This window comes from Amblyomma americanum, chromosome 1 (genome assembly GCF_052857255.1).
Source record: "Amblyomma americanum isolate KBUSLIRL-KWMA chromosome 1, ASM5285725v1, whole genome shotgun sequence".
In the NCBI taxonomy this organism is placed as follows: domain Eukaryota; kingdom Metazoa; phylum Arthropoda; class Arachnida; order Ixodida; family Ixodidae; genus Amblyomma; species Amblyomma americanum.
In genome coordinates, this window is record NC_135497.1 from 399,577,530 (window position 1) to 399,596,657 (window position 19,128).

General features: G+C 45.4%; 1 protein-coding gene across 1 annotated transcript in view; it reads left to right on the forward strand.

Moving 5' to 3' along the window:
* LOC144115740 (uncharacterized) overlaps positions 1-19,128 on the forward strand; it is a 48,346-nt gene that overhangs the window by 18,630 nt on the left and 10,588 nt on the right. Inside the window, exon 4 of the mRNA XM_077650231.1 lies at positions 9,690-9,881. Within this exon, the coding sequence (XP_077506357.1) occupies positions 9,690-9,881 (192 nt within the window). The remainder of the gene's footprint in view (positions 1-9,689; positions 9,882-19,128) is intronic.

Here is a 19,128-nt window from a genome sequence, read left to right on the forward strand (position 1 = left end):
AACTGCACCTAATTGTTGCCTCGGAGTCATGTCGCACTGCCATTGTGCTGTAATTCCTGATCCGGCTGAGGGAAATAGGCATTCGCCTTTTGCTATCCTCTCTTTCTCTCTTCTCGGTTTTTTTTTTCACTTTTCACATGCGGCCAGGGTTAACCTTGTGTGTTGTAACTACCCTGAGTTGCCCATATGTATTTGGTTATAGCAGTGGTGTACAGTTGGCATGGGCAGGACTTGTTTTTTAAAGGGGCTGCGAAACATTCCTCGAACGGATGCTAGCTATACTTCAGATGGATTCTTTATGTTACACAGATGCTCACTCAAAAAGAATTAAAGGAATCGATGCGTAGGAACGGGAGTTATTCACTGAAGAAATTTCAGAATAGTACAAGCAAACAAAATGCTGCCCTCAACTCGATTTTCGCGGGGCTACTCATTCCCATTTCACTCTCCCAATGACGACACTTAGGGGGACCAATCCAAACAGCCTATCAGAGCACGTCGCGGAAGTTTGCACTCCATGGTTGCCTGTTCTCTGTAACTCGTTCTTGCCAAGGCTGGTAGCGTCGTTTTCATGGTTACAACAACCATGTGAATGCCCAGCTGACCCGGCGATGCTTCATTGTCACGTCGACAGCGCAGAACGGAACACTGGTCAGTGACATACGTTCCCTGACTTATGAATCCAAACTCGAGCGCAAGATACTGCGACGCAGTGATGGCCTGCACAACATACTAGGTACATTTAGGATAGTGCGTACCCCTACTGTTTACCGCGTACCATGGCCCGCCACTAGGAACGCGCGTTTGGTCACGGTGAGCAAGGCACGCGTGCTGTTGACGCAAACGGTGGGCCTCCACAAGCAGACGATGTGCACTGCTAAATGGGAAACGAATCGCTTTTATCTTTGCATCCTTCCTTGGGACTGAAACGAACGCTTGTAGAGTGCAATGGCGCAATCGGATCGATTCCGCAAAGCCGTTCTCAGATACTTAGAGCGATAAATGCTTTGTGCTAGGTTGTAGGATGTGTAGAGAGAGGCACAAAGTCCTTCGAAGCAAAACAATAGCCAGAGCCTCTGGTGGTGTATTTTTGTTTTACTTGGCTTACAGCGCTTTGATCTAAGGCAAACAAGTTAGTTTTGTTGATGTAATGTAAAACGCATTAACTTGAGAAAACGCATCTCTATTTATTAACACAATTTGCAGTATATTTACTGTTTGTCTAATCGTCAAGCTCCCACCACTGTATGATGACACCATCAGCACCATGAATTTGTTTTTGAGAGCTAATTAAAATATTAAAAACCGGAGTATACGCGGTACTACCGATGGTAATAGAATCGCTATAACTCATTCTATACAACCAACAGGCAAAACAATGCACTGATTATGTGTTTCGGGGCCCCTTTAAGTTGCTGTCCCATCCCCTAGTTGTGCTCCATGGTGGGTGGCTGGCACCGTGGCCGAAGAACATATATTTTTATGGCTACCTCCTTCCTTTCAAGTCATCACCCTCTAAAAATAGGGCAGACCAATGCTACCTCTCACTTCTTAAATAAAAAGAAACCAACTTTCCCTAAGTACAATATTGTTCATAGTGAACACAAAGAAAACCCGGCTAGGCTAATACTCCCCTTTCTACAGTAAAAGCTCGTTAATTCGAACTCGAAGGGGACCGGAAAATTGTTCGAATTAAGCGAAGTTCGAATTATCAAATGGGCGCTAGAATGAGTGGTTATAGCGCACCGCCGCGCAGGCAGAAACCGAAGCAGTCACATATAGACTCGTTATCACGAGCTAGGCGCTACTACATGTTTGTGACAGCGTATTCTGAGAATTAAATTCATCCGGTCGTAGTGGCAAATGAAGTAAATTGACCGGCCAGTTATGCGCCAGAAAAAAGTACTGCAACGCATTCGCATGAGCAGCGAGCTTTAATGCTGGAATATATGATGCTATTTATGCTACAAAACATGTTTCTTACGGAGAAGGGTTGTCAAAATTAAAAGTAGTCAGCGAAGTGCATTTGCTTGCATTTCTTCTGCCGAGACTCCATCAGCATCATCTACAGCTTGCCCAAAGCTCCTGCACAACGTCAGAGTTCTCATTGACAGAGAAGCGGCGTGCTACAACATCGAGCATTGACGCTACTTCACGTGCACTTGGCGCTGGCATAGTCTCGTCGCCATTGTCGGACTCATCACTGTTGGCTGTCCTCACCGCACGTGAGCCCTGCGACGTCTGCTGGGAGCATGCAGCCTCAATTATATCGCCGTCACTCAAGCTCCAACGTCTCCACGCTGGTGTCCACGTAGCTCGCGCTCGTGTACGCTCGCGGCACCAACAAAAGCCGTCATCGCCTGAACCGCCATACTACGTTGTTTACACCACGTGATCGCGATCCAGCGCCTGCGGCACAACGAAAACCTGGAACGGCTGGTGCCAAAGCATCAGCGGCGCAGGCGAGTGCTCAGGCAGCGAAAATCTGCTACGGCATGCACCGAAACACAGGCTTTGTGAGCCTCGTGCACTCTGCTTTTTTTCTTTTCCCTTGTTTTACATCTCTGGCAAGTTTGGAGCGTGTTTTACTCGCTATGGATCAACTTCTATCTACGAGGAGCGGTGTCAGCCAGTGGCTCCGAGTTCGAATTAACCATGGTGGATGCCGACTTGTTCACACACAGGGCTGTGCCGAGACCCGGGCATCAGTTCGAATTAACAGAGTTGGAATTAATGAACTTTTACTGTAGTGTCAAAAGTTCTGACAGATTCCTTGGGCCGTACAAAGTCACCAGATTGGCTAGTGGCGACCTCCTGTTAGAATCGCCCGATCAGATCAGATCTCAAAGCTTGCAAACATCGAAACATCAGTTACCAGATCTGGTAGTTGGGAATTTTAATGCATGCTCCCCATTTTGGAGGAGTGAACATGCAGACACTAGAGGCCAGATTATAGAAGTTTTTGTACCATGCAATAATGTTTGCCTACTCAGTACAGGCAAACCCAAATATTCCTCTCCAGCCTCAGGAAAAATGGGTTGCTTAGACTTGTCTTTTAAGCTCCCTCTCTCTTTTTAGTGATTTTTTAAATGGGATGTTCTTGACAACCCTTACGGAAGTGATTGCCTTCCGGTGGTAATGAACTTTTCATCACCACCATAAATCGTTCAAACTAAACCACGCCGTTGGAAGCTGCATTAGTGGGCTGGCCACTGTTTCGAGAAAAGGCCTGTCTGGAGAAAATACTTTCGGATAATCTTAGCTTTGACGAACTCAGTGATATTAATTTTTACAGATTGTATCATTGCAGCTGCACGTCTAGTTATTCCGCAGTCATCAGGAGTAGTACAACGAAATAACAAGTTCTGGTGCACACAAGAATGCAGAAAAGTAAAAAAGAACCCAACCCGTGAAAAACTCATAAATTTTAAAAAGGCAAGAACAAAAGCATGGCACATCCACTGCAATGCTGAAAAATCTTCCTGGGAAAACTATGTGTCATCCATAAATAGTTCAATTACATTAAAAAAAATGTGGGAACAAGTCCGTAAATTTAATGGCAGCTTTTCTCCTTCTACAGTTTCTTTCCTGACAGATTCTGGTACACAAACAAGTATTAGCGAACAGGCAGACAAACTAGGGAAGCACTTCTCCACAGTTTCTAGTTCCTCACACTACACACAATCATTTATAAAGTACAAGAACACCACTGAAAAACAGCAACAAGTGGCAGTACAAAGGAACATTACAATAATTTAACTATAGTACAAGAAATCTGTAGAGTACTGTCGGCCGGCAAACAGACAGCTCCAGGCCCTGATGAAATACATTATGAAATGCTTGCCCACCTCTCTGAAGATGCTGTAGAAGCTCTTCTGAAATTCTTCAAAAAACATGACAATCTGAAAAAAATGTCAGAGGCGTGAAAAAAGGCTGTGACTGTGCCATTCCTGAAATCTGGAAAACTGCTAATCTCGGCTGGTAGTTACAGGCCAATAGCCCTCACGAGTTGTCTTGCCAAATGTTTTGAAAGTATTCTAAATATTAGATTAATGTTCATCCTTGAATCACACGAACGACTTGACGTCCACCAGTGTGGATTTAAAAGAGCATGTACAAATGACCATCTCGTCCATCTTGAAAACACAGTCCGTGAAGCATTCATACACAAACAACACTGTCTGGTAGTATGTTTTGACTTTGAAAATGCTTATAATACCACCTGGAGGTTTGGGATTCTCTGGGACTTAGGTATCCATGGCAGGATGCTTAACTGTTTGAAAGACTTTCTTTCTGACCATTCTTTCATGTACGCCTAGGTTCCACACTTTCGAAAAAATTCATCCAAGAAAATGGGGTACTGCAGGGTTGTATTCTAAGTACCACGCTCTTTATTGTACAAATGAATTCCATATCAAAAATAATTCCAAAGCTGATCATGTCTTCCGTATATGTCGGTGACCTTCAAATTACATGCACACCTTCCAGCTTATCAACATGCAGAGACAGATACAGCTCACACAGAACAAACTAGCGATTTGGCCAGACCAAAATGGATGTAAATTCTCTCCGCAAAAAACAGTTGCTGTCCTTTTCTTACTCAAAAGAGGCTTGCAGATTGATCCCACCCTACACAGAAATGAAATTGTACTGCCAGTAAAATAACATAAATTTCTAGGCATAACTTTTGACAGAAAGATCACATTCGTACCTCACATAAACACCCTCAAAAAGAAAGCTTCTCAATCCCTAAATATACTGAAAGTACTCTCACTAAAACATTATTACGCCTTTTACAGATTTACTGCTCCATAGTGCACTCCACTTTAGACTATGGATGCATTGTGTATGGGTCTGCGAGGCCATCATGCCTTAAAAAACTAGATCCTATACAGAACCTGGGTCTGTCTATCAATTGGCGCATACAGAACGTCCCCTATAAACAGTCGTCTATAGTATGTAGAAAAAAATAAACCATGCTTACATGTGTATAAGTATTGAAAATAATATCCTTACCAAAACACCTTTGTTACCTCATAGTTACTAAGCACAGATCCAGGAGACTGTTCAGTAATAAAACACAGTCAATCAGACCTTTGTTATTATGCTTCAAGGTGCATGTCGTGAACTAGGAGTACTAGATGCCCTAACTGAAATTGCCCCAAGACACGATCCGTTGCTGCCATGGTACTGCCTTCCCGCTGCGTGACTTCACTCTAACACAGTTTTATAAAAACAAACACCACATGAACACTTACTGCAAGAATACCTGGCTCTGAAAGAGGAATATGCAAGCTACATGGAATTTTGCACAGATGGCTCAAAAAAAATAGTGCGCGTTGGAAGTGCAGTAGTACAGGGGAAATAGGAAGAAATAGTAGGATTGCCAAGTTATGTATCAGTATTTACTGCCGAATGTTATGCAGTGTGTATGGCTCTGGGCAATAGTACATGAGAACTTCGAAAACAGTATAATCTACACCGATCCCTCAGCCTACTCACAGCGCTACAGTTATGAAAGGCAATTGAACCCTTAGTAGGCAGCGTCATACACATCATAGAAAAAGTCACAACAGAAGGACATATGATAAGGTTTTGCTGGATCCCGAGCCACGTCAATATAGAGGGCAACGAGAGAGCCGACTCAGCTGTGGCACGAGCTCGAAGTGGTGAAATCAAAAATGTCGGCATAACTTGCAAAGACTGCATGAAGTGATACATAATATGTTGAAGAACAAATGGCAGAAAGAGTGGGATAATGAACAAACTAAGTTCATAAAGCCCACCTTGGGAGAATGGAAGCCATGCAGAGAGCAGGAATGTTTCTTTGAAGTAACCTTATGTCGCCTTCGCATAGGACACACACACCTAACACATAACTACTTACTGATGAAACAAGACAAACCTGTTTGGGAAAAATGTGGAGATGTGCTCGCACTGAAATATATTTTATTTGCATGCTCAAAACTAGAAAAACCAAGAAAAGTATTTTACCCAATTTTTTAATTAATGCATTCCTTTTCACCCAGCGCTGCTCGTAAGTGATAATTCAATTGTCAACATGTCTTATGTTTCTAGCTTTCTAAGTGAAGCAGGCTTTTTTTTTTTTTTTTTCAGAAGTTGTGAGTCTTACCCAGTGCTTCGCTTGATTTAACAATAAACCTCAGCCACTTTCTCACTCCTAAGAAAGCTGAGGTATTTATTTAATTGGTCGGGAGCCTCGACGAGATCCTTGCCCAGCCAAGGATGGTCACTGAGGTTACCCGACCCTCTTTCCTTCATCATCACTAGGCAATAAAAGTAACGTATTATGCCCTCTACACCACCGATCACTTTTCACTTTTTTTTTTTTATAAAATTCTGCAGAAAACTTTTTTATAGACCTCCTGCATGTTTGCACACAAACGAGGTGACGCTGCAGTCGCTAGCGGGCTCGCGGTAGGCAAGATGCCAGGGAGTTGCATCAGAGGTGTTGAGCGCAGGTTTTCAAGGCTCGTGGGCGCATTTTCAGTTTCTGCGGATCACAGCAGTGGTTGATGCTTACAGCTTCATAATTTCTCGAAGTACATGATCTCGCGTTGGCCAAGTACGGCGTATTCAAAGAAATAGTTCGCTTCTGTGTATAGTATATATGTTTAGTGGTAAACAGAAAGCTTTTCTGCCACCCTGCACTAGCTCGAATGATTTTACTTTGGGACAGTAGTGATGGGAAGCGCTGACGTTGTTTCGGCGGAGCAGACTTGCGCTCACTGTCTGTTGACACACGTGTTGCACAGTGCGAAAAATGGAGACAGCAGTGTGTCCCTGATCTCCTCTGTCCCGCGTAAGCACTGTTTTTAGCCACAAGATCATGCACCAGCTATGCCGACTTCTCCCCTTGTTAAACTGGTCGATTTGTTGAAATTTTTTTCTTTCTGAAATTATTTTCTTTCCCAGCCCTGTGGTCTTCTCTTTTGTGATGAAAAATTATCGCGAAATATTCAGTACAAAAATTTATAAATTACGCTTTTTAGATGTGTGGTCGTCGAAAATTGTGAGGTAATTGCATTTCTGATGGTCCTGGCATGTCGCGAATTCTGCGGTGTTCCGACGATGGAGCACCAGCATCTTAGTATCACTACAAAGAAGAGAGATCAGAGGTTTCGTTGATTTCAGTGCTGCATTTCTTTGACCAAAGTGAAAGCAAAGAGGCCATAAACAAATGAATAAACTTTATGGTTCTTTTTCTGACCTTCCACATTTTCTGCGATTGGCATCACTCACCCCTTCGTAATTTCGTAATGAATGAAAATAGAATGATTCTATTTGTCGTATTGCTGTCACGGTGGCTCAGTGGTTGTGGCGCTTGGCTGCTGACCTGAAAGACGCAGGTTCGATCCCGGCCGAGGCGGTGGAATTTCGATGGAGGCGAAACTCTAGAGGCCGTGTACTATGCGATGTCAGTGTATTTAAAGAACCCCAGGAGGTCGAAATTTCCGGAGCCCTTCACTACTACGTCCCTCACAGCCTGAGTCACTTTGGGACGTTAAACCCCCATAAACCAACCTGATCTCGGATCCCGGAGAAGTTGGGGAGTGTAATAAATCTCTCAATTTTTTTTTTCCCCTACACGTGCAGTAGTATGTTAGTTATTTTTGTAAGAAACGTTTTCATGTAACTACGCATGCATAAGTACTGAGCATCTAAAAAAGAACTTATAGCGTCGTCATACAGAACGGCGCTTTGTGAGCATGCTTGCATAAAAAATTTGGGCACTTTCTACTTAAATATTCAAGACCCGGGGTGACTTGACGAGGGTGGTAAATATAATTACCCAAGTACTGTACCCAATATAGCTGAAAATAAAATGCATTACTGAAATTGGCACACCAATTTCATTTTAGCACCAAATTTGGTTGCATACCTCATACATATCTGATGAAAACACTTTTTCATTGCCACGTCCTCTCTATATCTCACTACATGTCTGTTAGTAGCTCACCTGCGGCTGCTTCTTTCCAAACAAGCTTCGGGATCATGTACTACCTCATGGAACAGCTTATGACACATGCATGATGCAATGAAAAAGCATATGGCTTTTAGCACACTTAAGGTATGCTATTCTAAGCGTGCCAACGTGACCGCGCAAGATTGACGCAACTTACCAGACTTATTTCTACTCAAATCAAATAATTATGTTGGTCATAGTAAGAAACAGTTTCTAGCAAATATTTAATGCCATAAAATGCGCCGTTATACGTTTGTATAACTTCTACACACATTAAACATGCTGTGCTATTAACAAAAGAACGCATTCCTTGGTGGTGAGTGAACCTGCCAGCGCCCCATGCACACCGGCTGAAGGTGATAAATACGTACGCATCTACGTATGTGCTTTTTTTTCCCTTACACAATGTTAAGCGTACTATGCTGATGTTCAGGTGAATGAGCGCAGCAGCTACCCTGCTATGAAGTACATTGACTGGCAGCGCCGATCGGCATCCAGACTTCGCACTTTTCTACCGCGGCCCATTTCCTAATGCGGTATTTATCTGTGAGCAACCTGTCGAGGCTAATTTAACTTTCCTTTTTGTGCTGCTACGTGGATCCAACAGCAATGCAGCTGCTCATTACATGCTGCTTCTGCATTGTGCAGGCATGATGCAGCTGCTGGTAGCTGCTGCAACTGCAGTAGGCACGGGCAGGCAGATCCTGTTTTGCCTATCAGGCACGGGCAGGCAGATCCTGTTTTGCCTATCATGCAAAACTTGCTACTGTCATCAGTGCCATCACATCTTCGTGACGTTGCGGGGTGAAGGGGGTCTATACCTAGTGCTTGGCACATGATGGCTTTAGCTGCCCAACGCGACACAAACTTGCCATTGTATGGAAGCTATGGCCTGTCTTAAATCAGCCAGTGTGACTTCTAGCTGTTCTTGTTATTGTTTTCTTTGTTATATTTATTGTGGGCTTTTTCTTCTTGTGTATGTGGGCATACATTTGCTTGGCATTCTTCTGTCTAATACTAGTCATGAATCAAGAATGTAATATGTGTCCAACTGTTTGTAGCAATTTCAGCTATGCAGATGACTTTTAAAAATGCACATACAGAAACATGACAAGACATTTCTCTGGCAGCAGTGAAAATAAACTGTCCATATAGGAACAGTTGTAAACAATACAAAATTTTCAGAGGAAAGACCGTGCGTGTTGTCACACTACTTCAGGATTAGTCAAAAGGGTTGCGACGTCACATGTTGAGCTAAGGAATGAAAATTATTTTAACTCAAGTTAAATTGTGACTGTGGGGTTGTAGCATCACTGAAATGTCATCATGACATATAAGGATGTAAAGTAAATTAATTATGCTGAAAAGAAAATTGTAATAATTAGTTGGGAATCTAAGCCATGCCCTTTGGGTTGCGAGTCGGACATGCTACCCCTATGCTACTGAGGCACGCTCACTGTGCTTGGTTAAAGGGGGACCTTGTGTGTTTTGTGATGTATCACGTGGTCTAGTGCAATTTTTTTTTTTTTCACACCAAACTGTCCAGTTATTTCTAAGTGAGAAGCCATGTTGCATTAATTGTTAGCAAAAATGGAGGCCTGTTGTATATCTTTATGGTTGTAACTTTGTGCAAACCAGTGAGTTTGTTTTGGACCAAAACGGTTAGGTTTCACCACTACAATCACTGCCACTTTTTATGCAGGGAAAGTCCATGACATGGCTGCTAGACACTTGCAAAAAGTCTCGTCAATACGTCATGAACCTGGTGGTCAAGAAGAAGCGCCTGGAGAGTGACTCGCACGACCTTGAAGGATTTGTGGTCACCGTCAAGCGTCTTGTGGACCAGATTGCCACTGACCTCTCGAAGACCATCCCACGTACAGGATTAGAAAAGGTCTGTGATTTTTAAGTTTGCATTTTAAGACTGCACCTTCAGATAGCGGGCAGCCACTGCCTTATAGGGTTTGAGGCAAGCTTGTGTGAAATTTCGACTGATTTGAAAGTATGCATGCTTACATGCTGTGAACATTTGCAGGACCTGCTGTCTAGTGTTATTTCCCATACTAGTGTTTCATGCATTTGGATGGCCACTGTACTGGCACATACCACATAAAGGTGTGTAAGGGCCGCACCCATGTGTGGGCCACACCCTAATTTCCTAAAGGAAATATAAAAAATATCCCTGTAAGGGCCGCACCCATACTTTCCAGGACCCACACCGGAATAGCCTTCGAAATGCATGCGCCATGGCCTCCGCAATCAGCTCCAGCTGTGAGCAATGGTGCGCTTGATCGCGGAGGTGACGCATGCGCACAGGAGCTTCCATGTGCCGCCCACAAATGGCGCCTGAGGCCACGGCTCATCATCATCATGATCAACTTTTTCTTCTGCAGCGAGCTCCCGCTATCCATATCGGCCTCAGCATCACCAGCTCCAGCCTTTTATGGCTGTCAAAGGCACAGGAGTTGTGGTAGTGTGTTAGTTCCCCATAGTTGTGGCTTCCGCACACTGCCGCTGAGCATTGCAGTTTTATAACGATGGGCAAACACCTTAATAGCTACATGGCTGGGAGTTTGCTGTCGAACATGGCAAGCGTGCGGCGGCCAGGAAATTTGATGTGTCCGAGAAGTGCATCGGACAATAGTGCAACCAAAAGGATGCATTGAGGAACACAAGCTGCAAAAAGTGCGCTTTCCGAGGCAGGCGTGCAAGTTGCCCGAACTGGAAGAAGAGCTGCACTGCTACGTGATGGAAGTGCAGAACAATTTGGCTACGCGTTGTGGGATACACCGGTATCCCCTCCTCGTCCCCCGCGCCAGCGGCGACCGTGACTTACACGGGCGCGCTGGCCACCAGGAATGTGGAGAGAAGGCACCCCCGCGACTCTGCTCATTTCCATCCCAGCACTGACGTGACGTCATGGCAGCGTGCTGCCTTCTGCGGAGAGGGTAGCACGCCTAAGCTTGACGGCAACGATTTGCTGCCAGGGAGGCAATGCTCGAAGGGATAAAAGGGGAGAACGCGCGGCGGGAAGCGACTCTCGCTGCCGGACCTTACCTAACGGCCCCACGGACCCCTTCCGCTGCCCGCCGGCCCCCAAACACCAACGCCGGTCGACGTCAACGACTTTGTGAGCTACTGAACATCTATTTTACGGATAGAACATTCTTCCGCAGTGTGCTTTACCTCGCGTTAGGATAATAAACTATTTCGTAGCGTGCCCTGCCGTTGCCTATTTCGTCCGGACCTGCCGTGGCTGCGACTCTGCGCCACGGGTTGGGGAAACGTGTTGCGTACTTGAATAACGCCTGCATGTAGCTTGCACGGAAGCTCGCCTTCCCGGCCGGCTGGACGCAGAGTGACCCCATAGCGTTGACAACGGACATGCTGTGGACTTCTTGTGAGACGAGCATGCACCAGAGCACAGAACCAGCTCGGAGTCGGAATACCACGCGAGGGACGATTAAACATAGAATAAATGCTGCTCATTACCTGATTGCTGTGTTTTTACTTTTTAAAAAATATTTTTTGCACACATCGCGTGTATGGGCCACACCCCAAAAATTGGCCCTCAGATTTGGAAGACAAAAAAGTGCGGCCCTTACATGCGTTTAAACGGTATATAACGGATCGAAAGTGTAGGTATCGATTGAGGCACTACGCGCCCACTGTTGCTATGTGGTACAGTGTGGTCACCTGGTTACTGTTTTGGTCAATTTGACCCGCATTGCAGACAGACGCGTCATTGACAAACATAAGTAATAAGAGCTAACGCTCTTGAAAGATTCCCTGGCTTTTCGCCTTCCCTGTGTGCGTAGAAGTGACACTGGGCGCTGTGTTGCCCATGGACAGAGCATGTAGAGGGCTCCTGCAGTGAGTACTGCCAAATTGGTCATTGTTGGTTCACAGCATTCTGGCATCTGTGGCATAGGGTGTAATGCAGCCAAATGCAGGGCGGACATGACAAAAGTATGGCTATGATTCAAATGCAAGTCAATACTTGCAAGTGTAAAATGAGAAATGGCAAAATTCATGATTTTACAACCCAGTTTTTCTTAGCAATGATTTTTTTTGAAGTCCATAGATTTTTGGGGCTGTTTGATTTTTCAGAGCATTTTTCAGGTCCCACCAAGTCCAAAACATCAATCAGTGACATTATCAGAATATGTTCAAGCTGCAAGTATGCAGTGCTTCTTCACAAAGTCTACTTCTTTTCCTCTACCAACATTGAGGAGTAAGCATTGTACTGTGTTTGAAAGGTAATCAAGTTTCACAAACAGGATCAGTAACTTGTGCAGCACCTTTGTGGGGCGTGGTTAGATGGCTAATATATTTTTCTGTGGCCCACTTCGTGTTATGGTTTGATATTCGTTGCCTCTAAAATGCACAAAACAAGTAGGTGCATCTCACCAGGCCAGACCTATTCTGGGTTATGTGACATTTTTGCCAATTGGTAATGGTTGCCATTTTCTCAATTGAAAATCAAATAAAATGGCCTATTTTTGCGACCCATTGTTACCGGCTTGTTTGTACAGTCGCCGACCGATTTTTCAGACTCTGCGGGACCCAGAAAATGGTCCAGATAATCAAACAGTGCAAAAAATTTGTGAACCTCAGAAAAATAATCTTCCTACGAAATACCTGCTTTAAAAATCATGAACTTCGCCGATCCTTACATTCTGCTTACAAACGACATTAGACTTTATCTGAAGCCACAGTCATGCTTTCGTCATGTCCACAATACCTCGCATCACAATAGTCATTCTATGTCACGATACCAGACAGCACAAGGCTGCAGGTCGTGCACGTGCAGTAGTAGCAGTAGCACCTTTTGCACATATTAATTTTGTGCTTAGCCTTTCATATTCTTTTTTTTTTGTTTAACTGGAGCATATAGAACATCCCCTGTAAATAGTCTTTATGTTGAAGCTAATGAGCCCACACTAGAGGATAGAAGAGTCACACTTACATGCACGTACATCCTAAAAACCGGTTCTCTTCCTAAACATCTCTGCTATCCCATTGTTACCAAGTGCCCATCTAGAAGATTATTCAATAATAAACCACATTTTATCAGGCCACTAATAATGCGCTTTGAAGATAAATGTGAAGAGTTAGCAGTGCTGGACGCTCTACTGAATATTGCACTAAGACATGAATATCTGCCGCCATGGTACAGCCTCCCTTCAGTGTGCGACTTCACACTGACACATGTAAACAAAGAGGAAATGCCACACGAGCACATACTGCAAGAGTTCTTTGCACTAAAAGAAAAATATGACACCTACTTTGAATTTTACACTGATGGCTCAAAAACAGTCATGTCGGAAGTGCAGTAATTCAAGGAAAAAACGAAAAAATGATACGATTGCCACAGTATGCATCGGTATTTACTGCAGAGTGTCATGCCATCTTTGTAGCCATAGAACAAATAGTAAAACAAAACAAAAAATCGCATCATTTACACCAATTCACTGAGTATGCTCAAAGCACTGCACTCTACAAATGCTGCTGAACCCATAATAGGAAAAATCATACATAACATAGTTAAAATCACAAAGCAAAAACATAATAATATATTCTGCTGGGTCCCTAGCCATGTTGGAATTTTAGGTAATGAGAGAGCAGATGCCTGTGCAGCACAAGCTCGAATTGGTCATATAAAACAAGTTAACATACCACAGAGGGATTTTTCTAAATTACTGCACAGTAAACTCAGGAATAAGTGGCAGGTTGCATGGGACGAACAGACAAACAACAAACTACATTCTATAAAGCCCGTTTTAGGAGAATGCAGATCATGTAAACATCAGGAACGTTTCACAGAAGTTATTTTGTGTCAACTACGCATTGGACACACACACACCTTACACACAACTTCTTACTGGCAAAAAAAGACAAACCTCTGCGAAATGTGTGGCGATGAACTCACGGCAAACCACATTTTAATTTTATGCACAAAACTGGAACAACTGAGGAAAAAATATTTCACAACATTCTACAATGAATACATCCCACTACACCCCATGTTACTTTTGGGAAATCAAGCACTAGTTAATTTTTCAAGCATTTTCAAGTTTCTCAGAGAAGCCAATGTTTTAAACAAACTTTAGATATACAGTCGAGTCCACTTATAACAATGTTCAAGTGCCACGAAAATTTCATTGTCATAACCAATAATTGTTATAAACGGGTTGCATGAAAAAAAGCATAACAACTGTAAAGAGGGGTCACGGTAGGCAAGTGACATGCGAGCTCCACCGAGGCATCGTTTTGGTGGCACCGAAAGGGGCATGGTAAAAAATACGAGAAGGTTGCTGCGGCTGCCTCTCAGCTTGAAAAATCCCTTATTGCCCGAAAAAAAAAAAAAAAACATGAAAACTTGAAAGCATTTAAATAGGGCAAAATAGCTTGCACTTCTCACTTCTTTGCTGAAACAAACCCGTTATCAGTGAGTTTCGACTGTTTCGCGGCAATCTTGCTGACATCGTTCTGGAGGGCATCCAAATGTTGGACATGTCCGAGTGAAAGGTTTTTTTGCAAAAATGAAGTCCCTCAGGGACTCGATTATTCTTGAGGCCTCCTGATGAGAGACAACTTGTACAGGCTCTGGTTCATCTTCATCATCGCTGCTGTCATCGTCTTCCGCCCGGTAACTGCTGCAACGATCGCCTCGTCAGTCAATTCTTCGTTTGTGGTGACTGCATCGTCGGCTTGCAAGAATTCTTCAAGCCCTTCCGCGCCGCCGTCATCACCACGCACCATAGACCAAAGTTCTGTAATCGCTCCATCGGCAGGAGCTTCGCGACACTCCACGTCACTGATATCCCCTGCGAAGCCCGCTTTTCGGAAGCAGTTCATGATGGTGGAGGAGCTGACTTCTGCCCATGCCCCAAAAATGAATTGAACAGCCATCAGGAGCGAAATCTTAAAGTCTGGAGTGGGTCGGCCTTCACGCACAGCAATGTCCAGGTTAAGAGCAAGCCTGCTCAACACACGCCGGTGATACAATGCCTTGAAGCACGCAATCACGCCTGCGTCCATGGGCTGCAAGTCTGCAGTCGTGTTCGGCGGCAAGAAGAAAATTTTCACATGCGACAGCTTCTGGGCAGTCTGGTGTGCAGTACAGTTATCAAGGACCAACGCCACCTTCCTGCCTTCATGCTGCATCCGCTGATCGAACTCGCACAGCCACTCGTGGAAAAGTTCACGCGTTTTCCACGCTTTCTTATTATGACGGTAACAAACTGGAATCCTCGCAGCACCATGGAAACAGCGGGGATTCCTATATTTTTTCCAATTACGAAGGCGGGGCACTTGTTGCTGCCGTCCATATTCGCACAGAGGAAAACGGTCGCCCGCAATTTTCTCTGCTTGCCGCCCTTACAGGGATCGCCTTTGAGTGCATGCGTCTTCGACAGAAGCATTTGGAAGAATAGCCCGGTCTCGTCACCATTGTACAAGTCCCGGTCTGCACATGCTTCGCGGATGTACGGCAGTATCTCTTCCAACCGTTTCTGTCTAGTGTCGACATCAAGCGACCCTGCCTCGCCCACGACTGCCTTGTAGACAATTCCGTGCCTTTCTTTGAAGCGCTGAATCCAGCCACCACCAGGCTCGAAATCGGTGTTTTGAAGGAGATACGCAAAGTGCTTCGCCTTCTCCGCTAAAATCGGGCCACTAATTGGCAAGTTCATAGCACGTGCGCTAAGGAACCACTGATACAGTGCCTCCTCCATGTCTTCATAGGCACCATGCCGAATCCTCTTCCGGCCGTCCTCCATAGCATGGCCAGCACTAGCATGGCATTCGTTTTCAGTCATCTTAAGCGCGTTGCGGATAATGGTTGAAACCGTCGGCTGTGACAGGCCGTACTTGCGTACTAAGTTGCACACTTTTTCACCACCTCGGTGCTCCCTCAGAATGTTCCGCTTCGTTTCCAAAGATATTGCCGCTCGCTTTCTCTTCTGCGGCAGTTGATCCGGTAGAACCACGCTGGCCGCGCTTCCTGAAGGAGAATCGTCCATTGTTGAACTCGGGAGAAATCCGATGGGCTTGCAGAACCAGCAGGACCGAGGCCGGTGATGACAGATGATAAAAACCACGCTGGCAACACGCGTGCTTTGACGCTGTACGCTGCCCTCGGAACATGTGCAGCTCGTCAAGAAGGAGCCAAAGAAAGTGGGAAAGATGGGGCAGCCCACGCTGAAATGCCGTGACTCGTTTTCAATGGGCGGCGCACCCTCAGAATGGACTGCTCCCCTCGCGGATACAAAAGCAACAAAAGGAAGCGCCTCCCTACCCTCTCCACCTCTGCCCAGAGGAAAGTGCCCGTCTTTTCTCCTCCTCCGAGTCGTACAAGCTTCTCTGGCTTACCCCATGCACCTCGCCTCGTATGCGTCGTCGCACGATCTTTTCGCAGCCGCTGTGGCCGCTGTGGCCGCTGTGTGGGCGGCTCCGCATGCGCGCGCGCGTTTTTTGCGCCGTAAGCGTAGTTTGGCTGGCGTGTTAGCTGCGTCTGAGAGTTTTTTTCTTTGAGGGTTGGCTCCAAATGACTACATTTAATTGTTATAACCGACAATCTAGTATGATAGCATTGTTATAAGCGGTTTATTTTACCATAGAACACATTGCAAAGGTGACGGTGCCGCGGCTGTCCATTGCTATATCCGATATATTGTTAAAAGCGGTATTGTTATAAGTAGGTTTGACTGCAAAAAGCGTAACCTTTAACAAAAGCTCTAACCATGGGTTTGGCACATCATAGCCTCAGTTGCTTTTGCGCCATTAAAATCAATATAACTAACTCTTTTTTATGTTTACAGGGCCGTCTGGACGAGCACGTTCGAGGACCATGTACAGGCGCCCACAAAAGTTTTCGGAACAAGGAAAATGCCACAAGGCCTAGTTACTGTGCAGCGTAAGCATGCAGCCATTAATTGATGGGTGTGCTTTGTAGTTCCCAGTGCAACCTGCACAATACACCCCTCAGTGCCTGGCTGCACTTCTAGCGTGCGAAGAAATTAATGTTTTTTGCGGTTTTGGCATTCCGAAAACTTTTGTTAGCACCTGTACATTTTAGCGCTAATAATAAAAGAATAATGGCATATACCTTTAGCGTAGTCTTCGGAGAGCGGCCCTGTCTGCTACAAGTAGACTGACCGATAGTCGCTGTCACCAGTCTGATTTACGCGCAAAATTATTGCAGCAAAAAATGTGCAAACTGTTGAAAACATGTTTTTGATGATCATTATTGCTAAGTTTAAGAAAAATTATAGTATAACTATCCATAAGCTTTAGTTACATTTTTTATGCCGTTCAGCGGCATGAGCAGACCAGTTCCAATATCCTAGACGTCTTGTCGGGCGTCTGACAATCCGCCTTTTTCACGACGCGACTGCACATGCGCCCATCCCCTGGCGGCGGTGTCGCGAAACATATTGGAAGGGTCGCGCGCTCCACTCGAGACCGACCATGGAAGTGTAAACAAACCGGCTTCCTACGCGGGGTGCGTTGCTGCAGCCGTCGGGCGTTAAGCGCGACGCATTTGGCGATACCTACGAAATGTGTTGCATACGGCTGTAATGCCCAATATGTAAAGGGAAGCAAACTCGGATTTTTCGCTTTCCGAGCGCTTCCCGGGACAGCCTTCGACGCGAAGCGTGGGTAAAAGCAGTTCGCCGGCTCGACGGTCGTGGCCGCCCTTGGGCACCGTCAAGCACGTCAAGACTGTGCGGGAATCACTTTGTGACAGGTACGGACGAGGTACTGTGTTTAAATGCTTGTGCAGTCTATCACGAAGTGTTTTATTCATGGGCAGGAAATCCTCGAATGTCACCGCAGCACCCAGACTTCGTTCCGACGCTCTTTGCTTTCTCAAGCAAGAAGCCCCAATGGGCAAGTGCTGTGAGCCGCTTTCAACGCGCGATGGAGCGGGCAACGAAAAAGATGCTACGAGAGCATTCACACATGGTGCTAAGACTTTGTCATAATCTCCTACGGAAATTTCCTTGATAAACGCCACTACACCCTGGCCAATCCCCCGTGTGGGTATGTGTCATGTATTAGGAGCCAGAAGAAGAAGAAGAAGGTGCGATATGCGTGTGTTCGAATCATATCCATGATGAAGACATCTGCGTGGTATCGCCGGAATGGATCGATGTGCGCCTCTCGCGCTCGTCTTTATGGACGCGCATGCTTGTTTAACCTATGCAGCGGTGTGCTGTGGGAAAATACAGTGAAATGCTAGCAGAGCTGCTTTGTTGCGAGTACGCTTGTGCTTTTATGGCTCGTGTAGCTATTCTGCAGCGCTTGAGCACAATGATTGCTTGTGAAAACTGTTGTCCCCAGCCATTTTCTGTACTATGGCGTGCACGATGTAACATCCATATTTCATGAATGGCAGGCATATACAGCGGAAAACGCCAGCTTCACTGATCGGGGATATTTCATTGAACATTATGTTCCAAATGTAGCCTTCATCTCTGAAGCGGCGGCCCTTGCTCAGCTGGTGTTCGCATCGCATGCCGGATGATCGGAGATACTGAAGAATTTGCTCTTCGGTGGGCACTGCAGCCTGCCTCGGACTTCGCACCCAGCCATCAGTCAATCCTAGAAATCCTCCAGGTACCAGGTGCTGCACAGGACACGCCATCGTCGACAGATTCCAACAAAACGTGCTCCGGAGCGGCACTCAGTCCGGCCCGGCTGGGCGCGCAGTACCCTACCAGTGAGCTTCCAGCGTTGTACGCGAGGTGGCAGCACAGGAAAATGAAAAAGGCGGATTGGAACGCATCCCGAGTTCGTTTAAATCCAAGATGGCGCCTTTCACAGCAGCAAAGAACCGGTTGGTTGAGACAGTGATGGCTGCTTGCATCTATGTTAAGCCAAAAAAACTAATTTCCAGTTGACAAACAATCTCCACAGTATTGCTGGCATCTGCAGTAGAACCCCGCTATAGTAAACTCAGTTATAGTAAAAACTCTGATACAGTCGCCGACCGATTTTTCGGAATCGAAGGAACCCGAAAAATGGTCCGAATAATCGAACAGTCCGAAAAATCCGTGAAGTGCAAAAAATCTCTTTATTGAAATGAAAGCAGCTTTAAAAAGTCGCTGATTTTACCTAGCGGCAAATTTCTC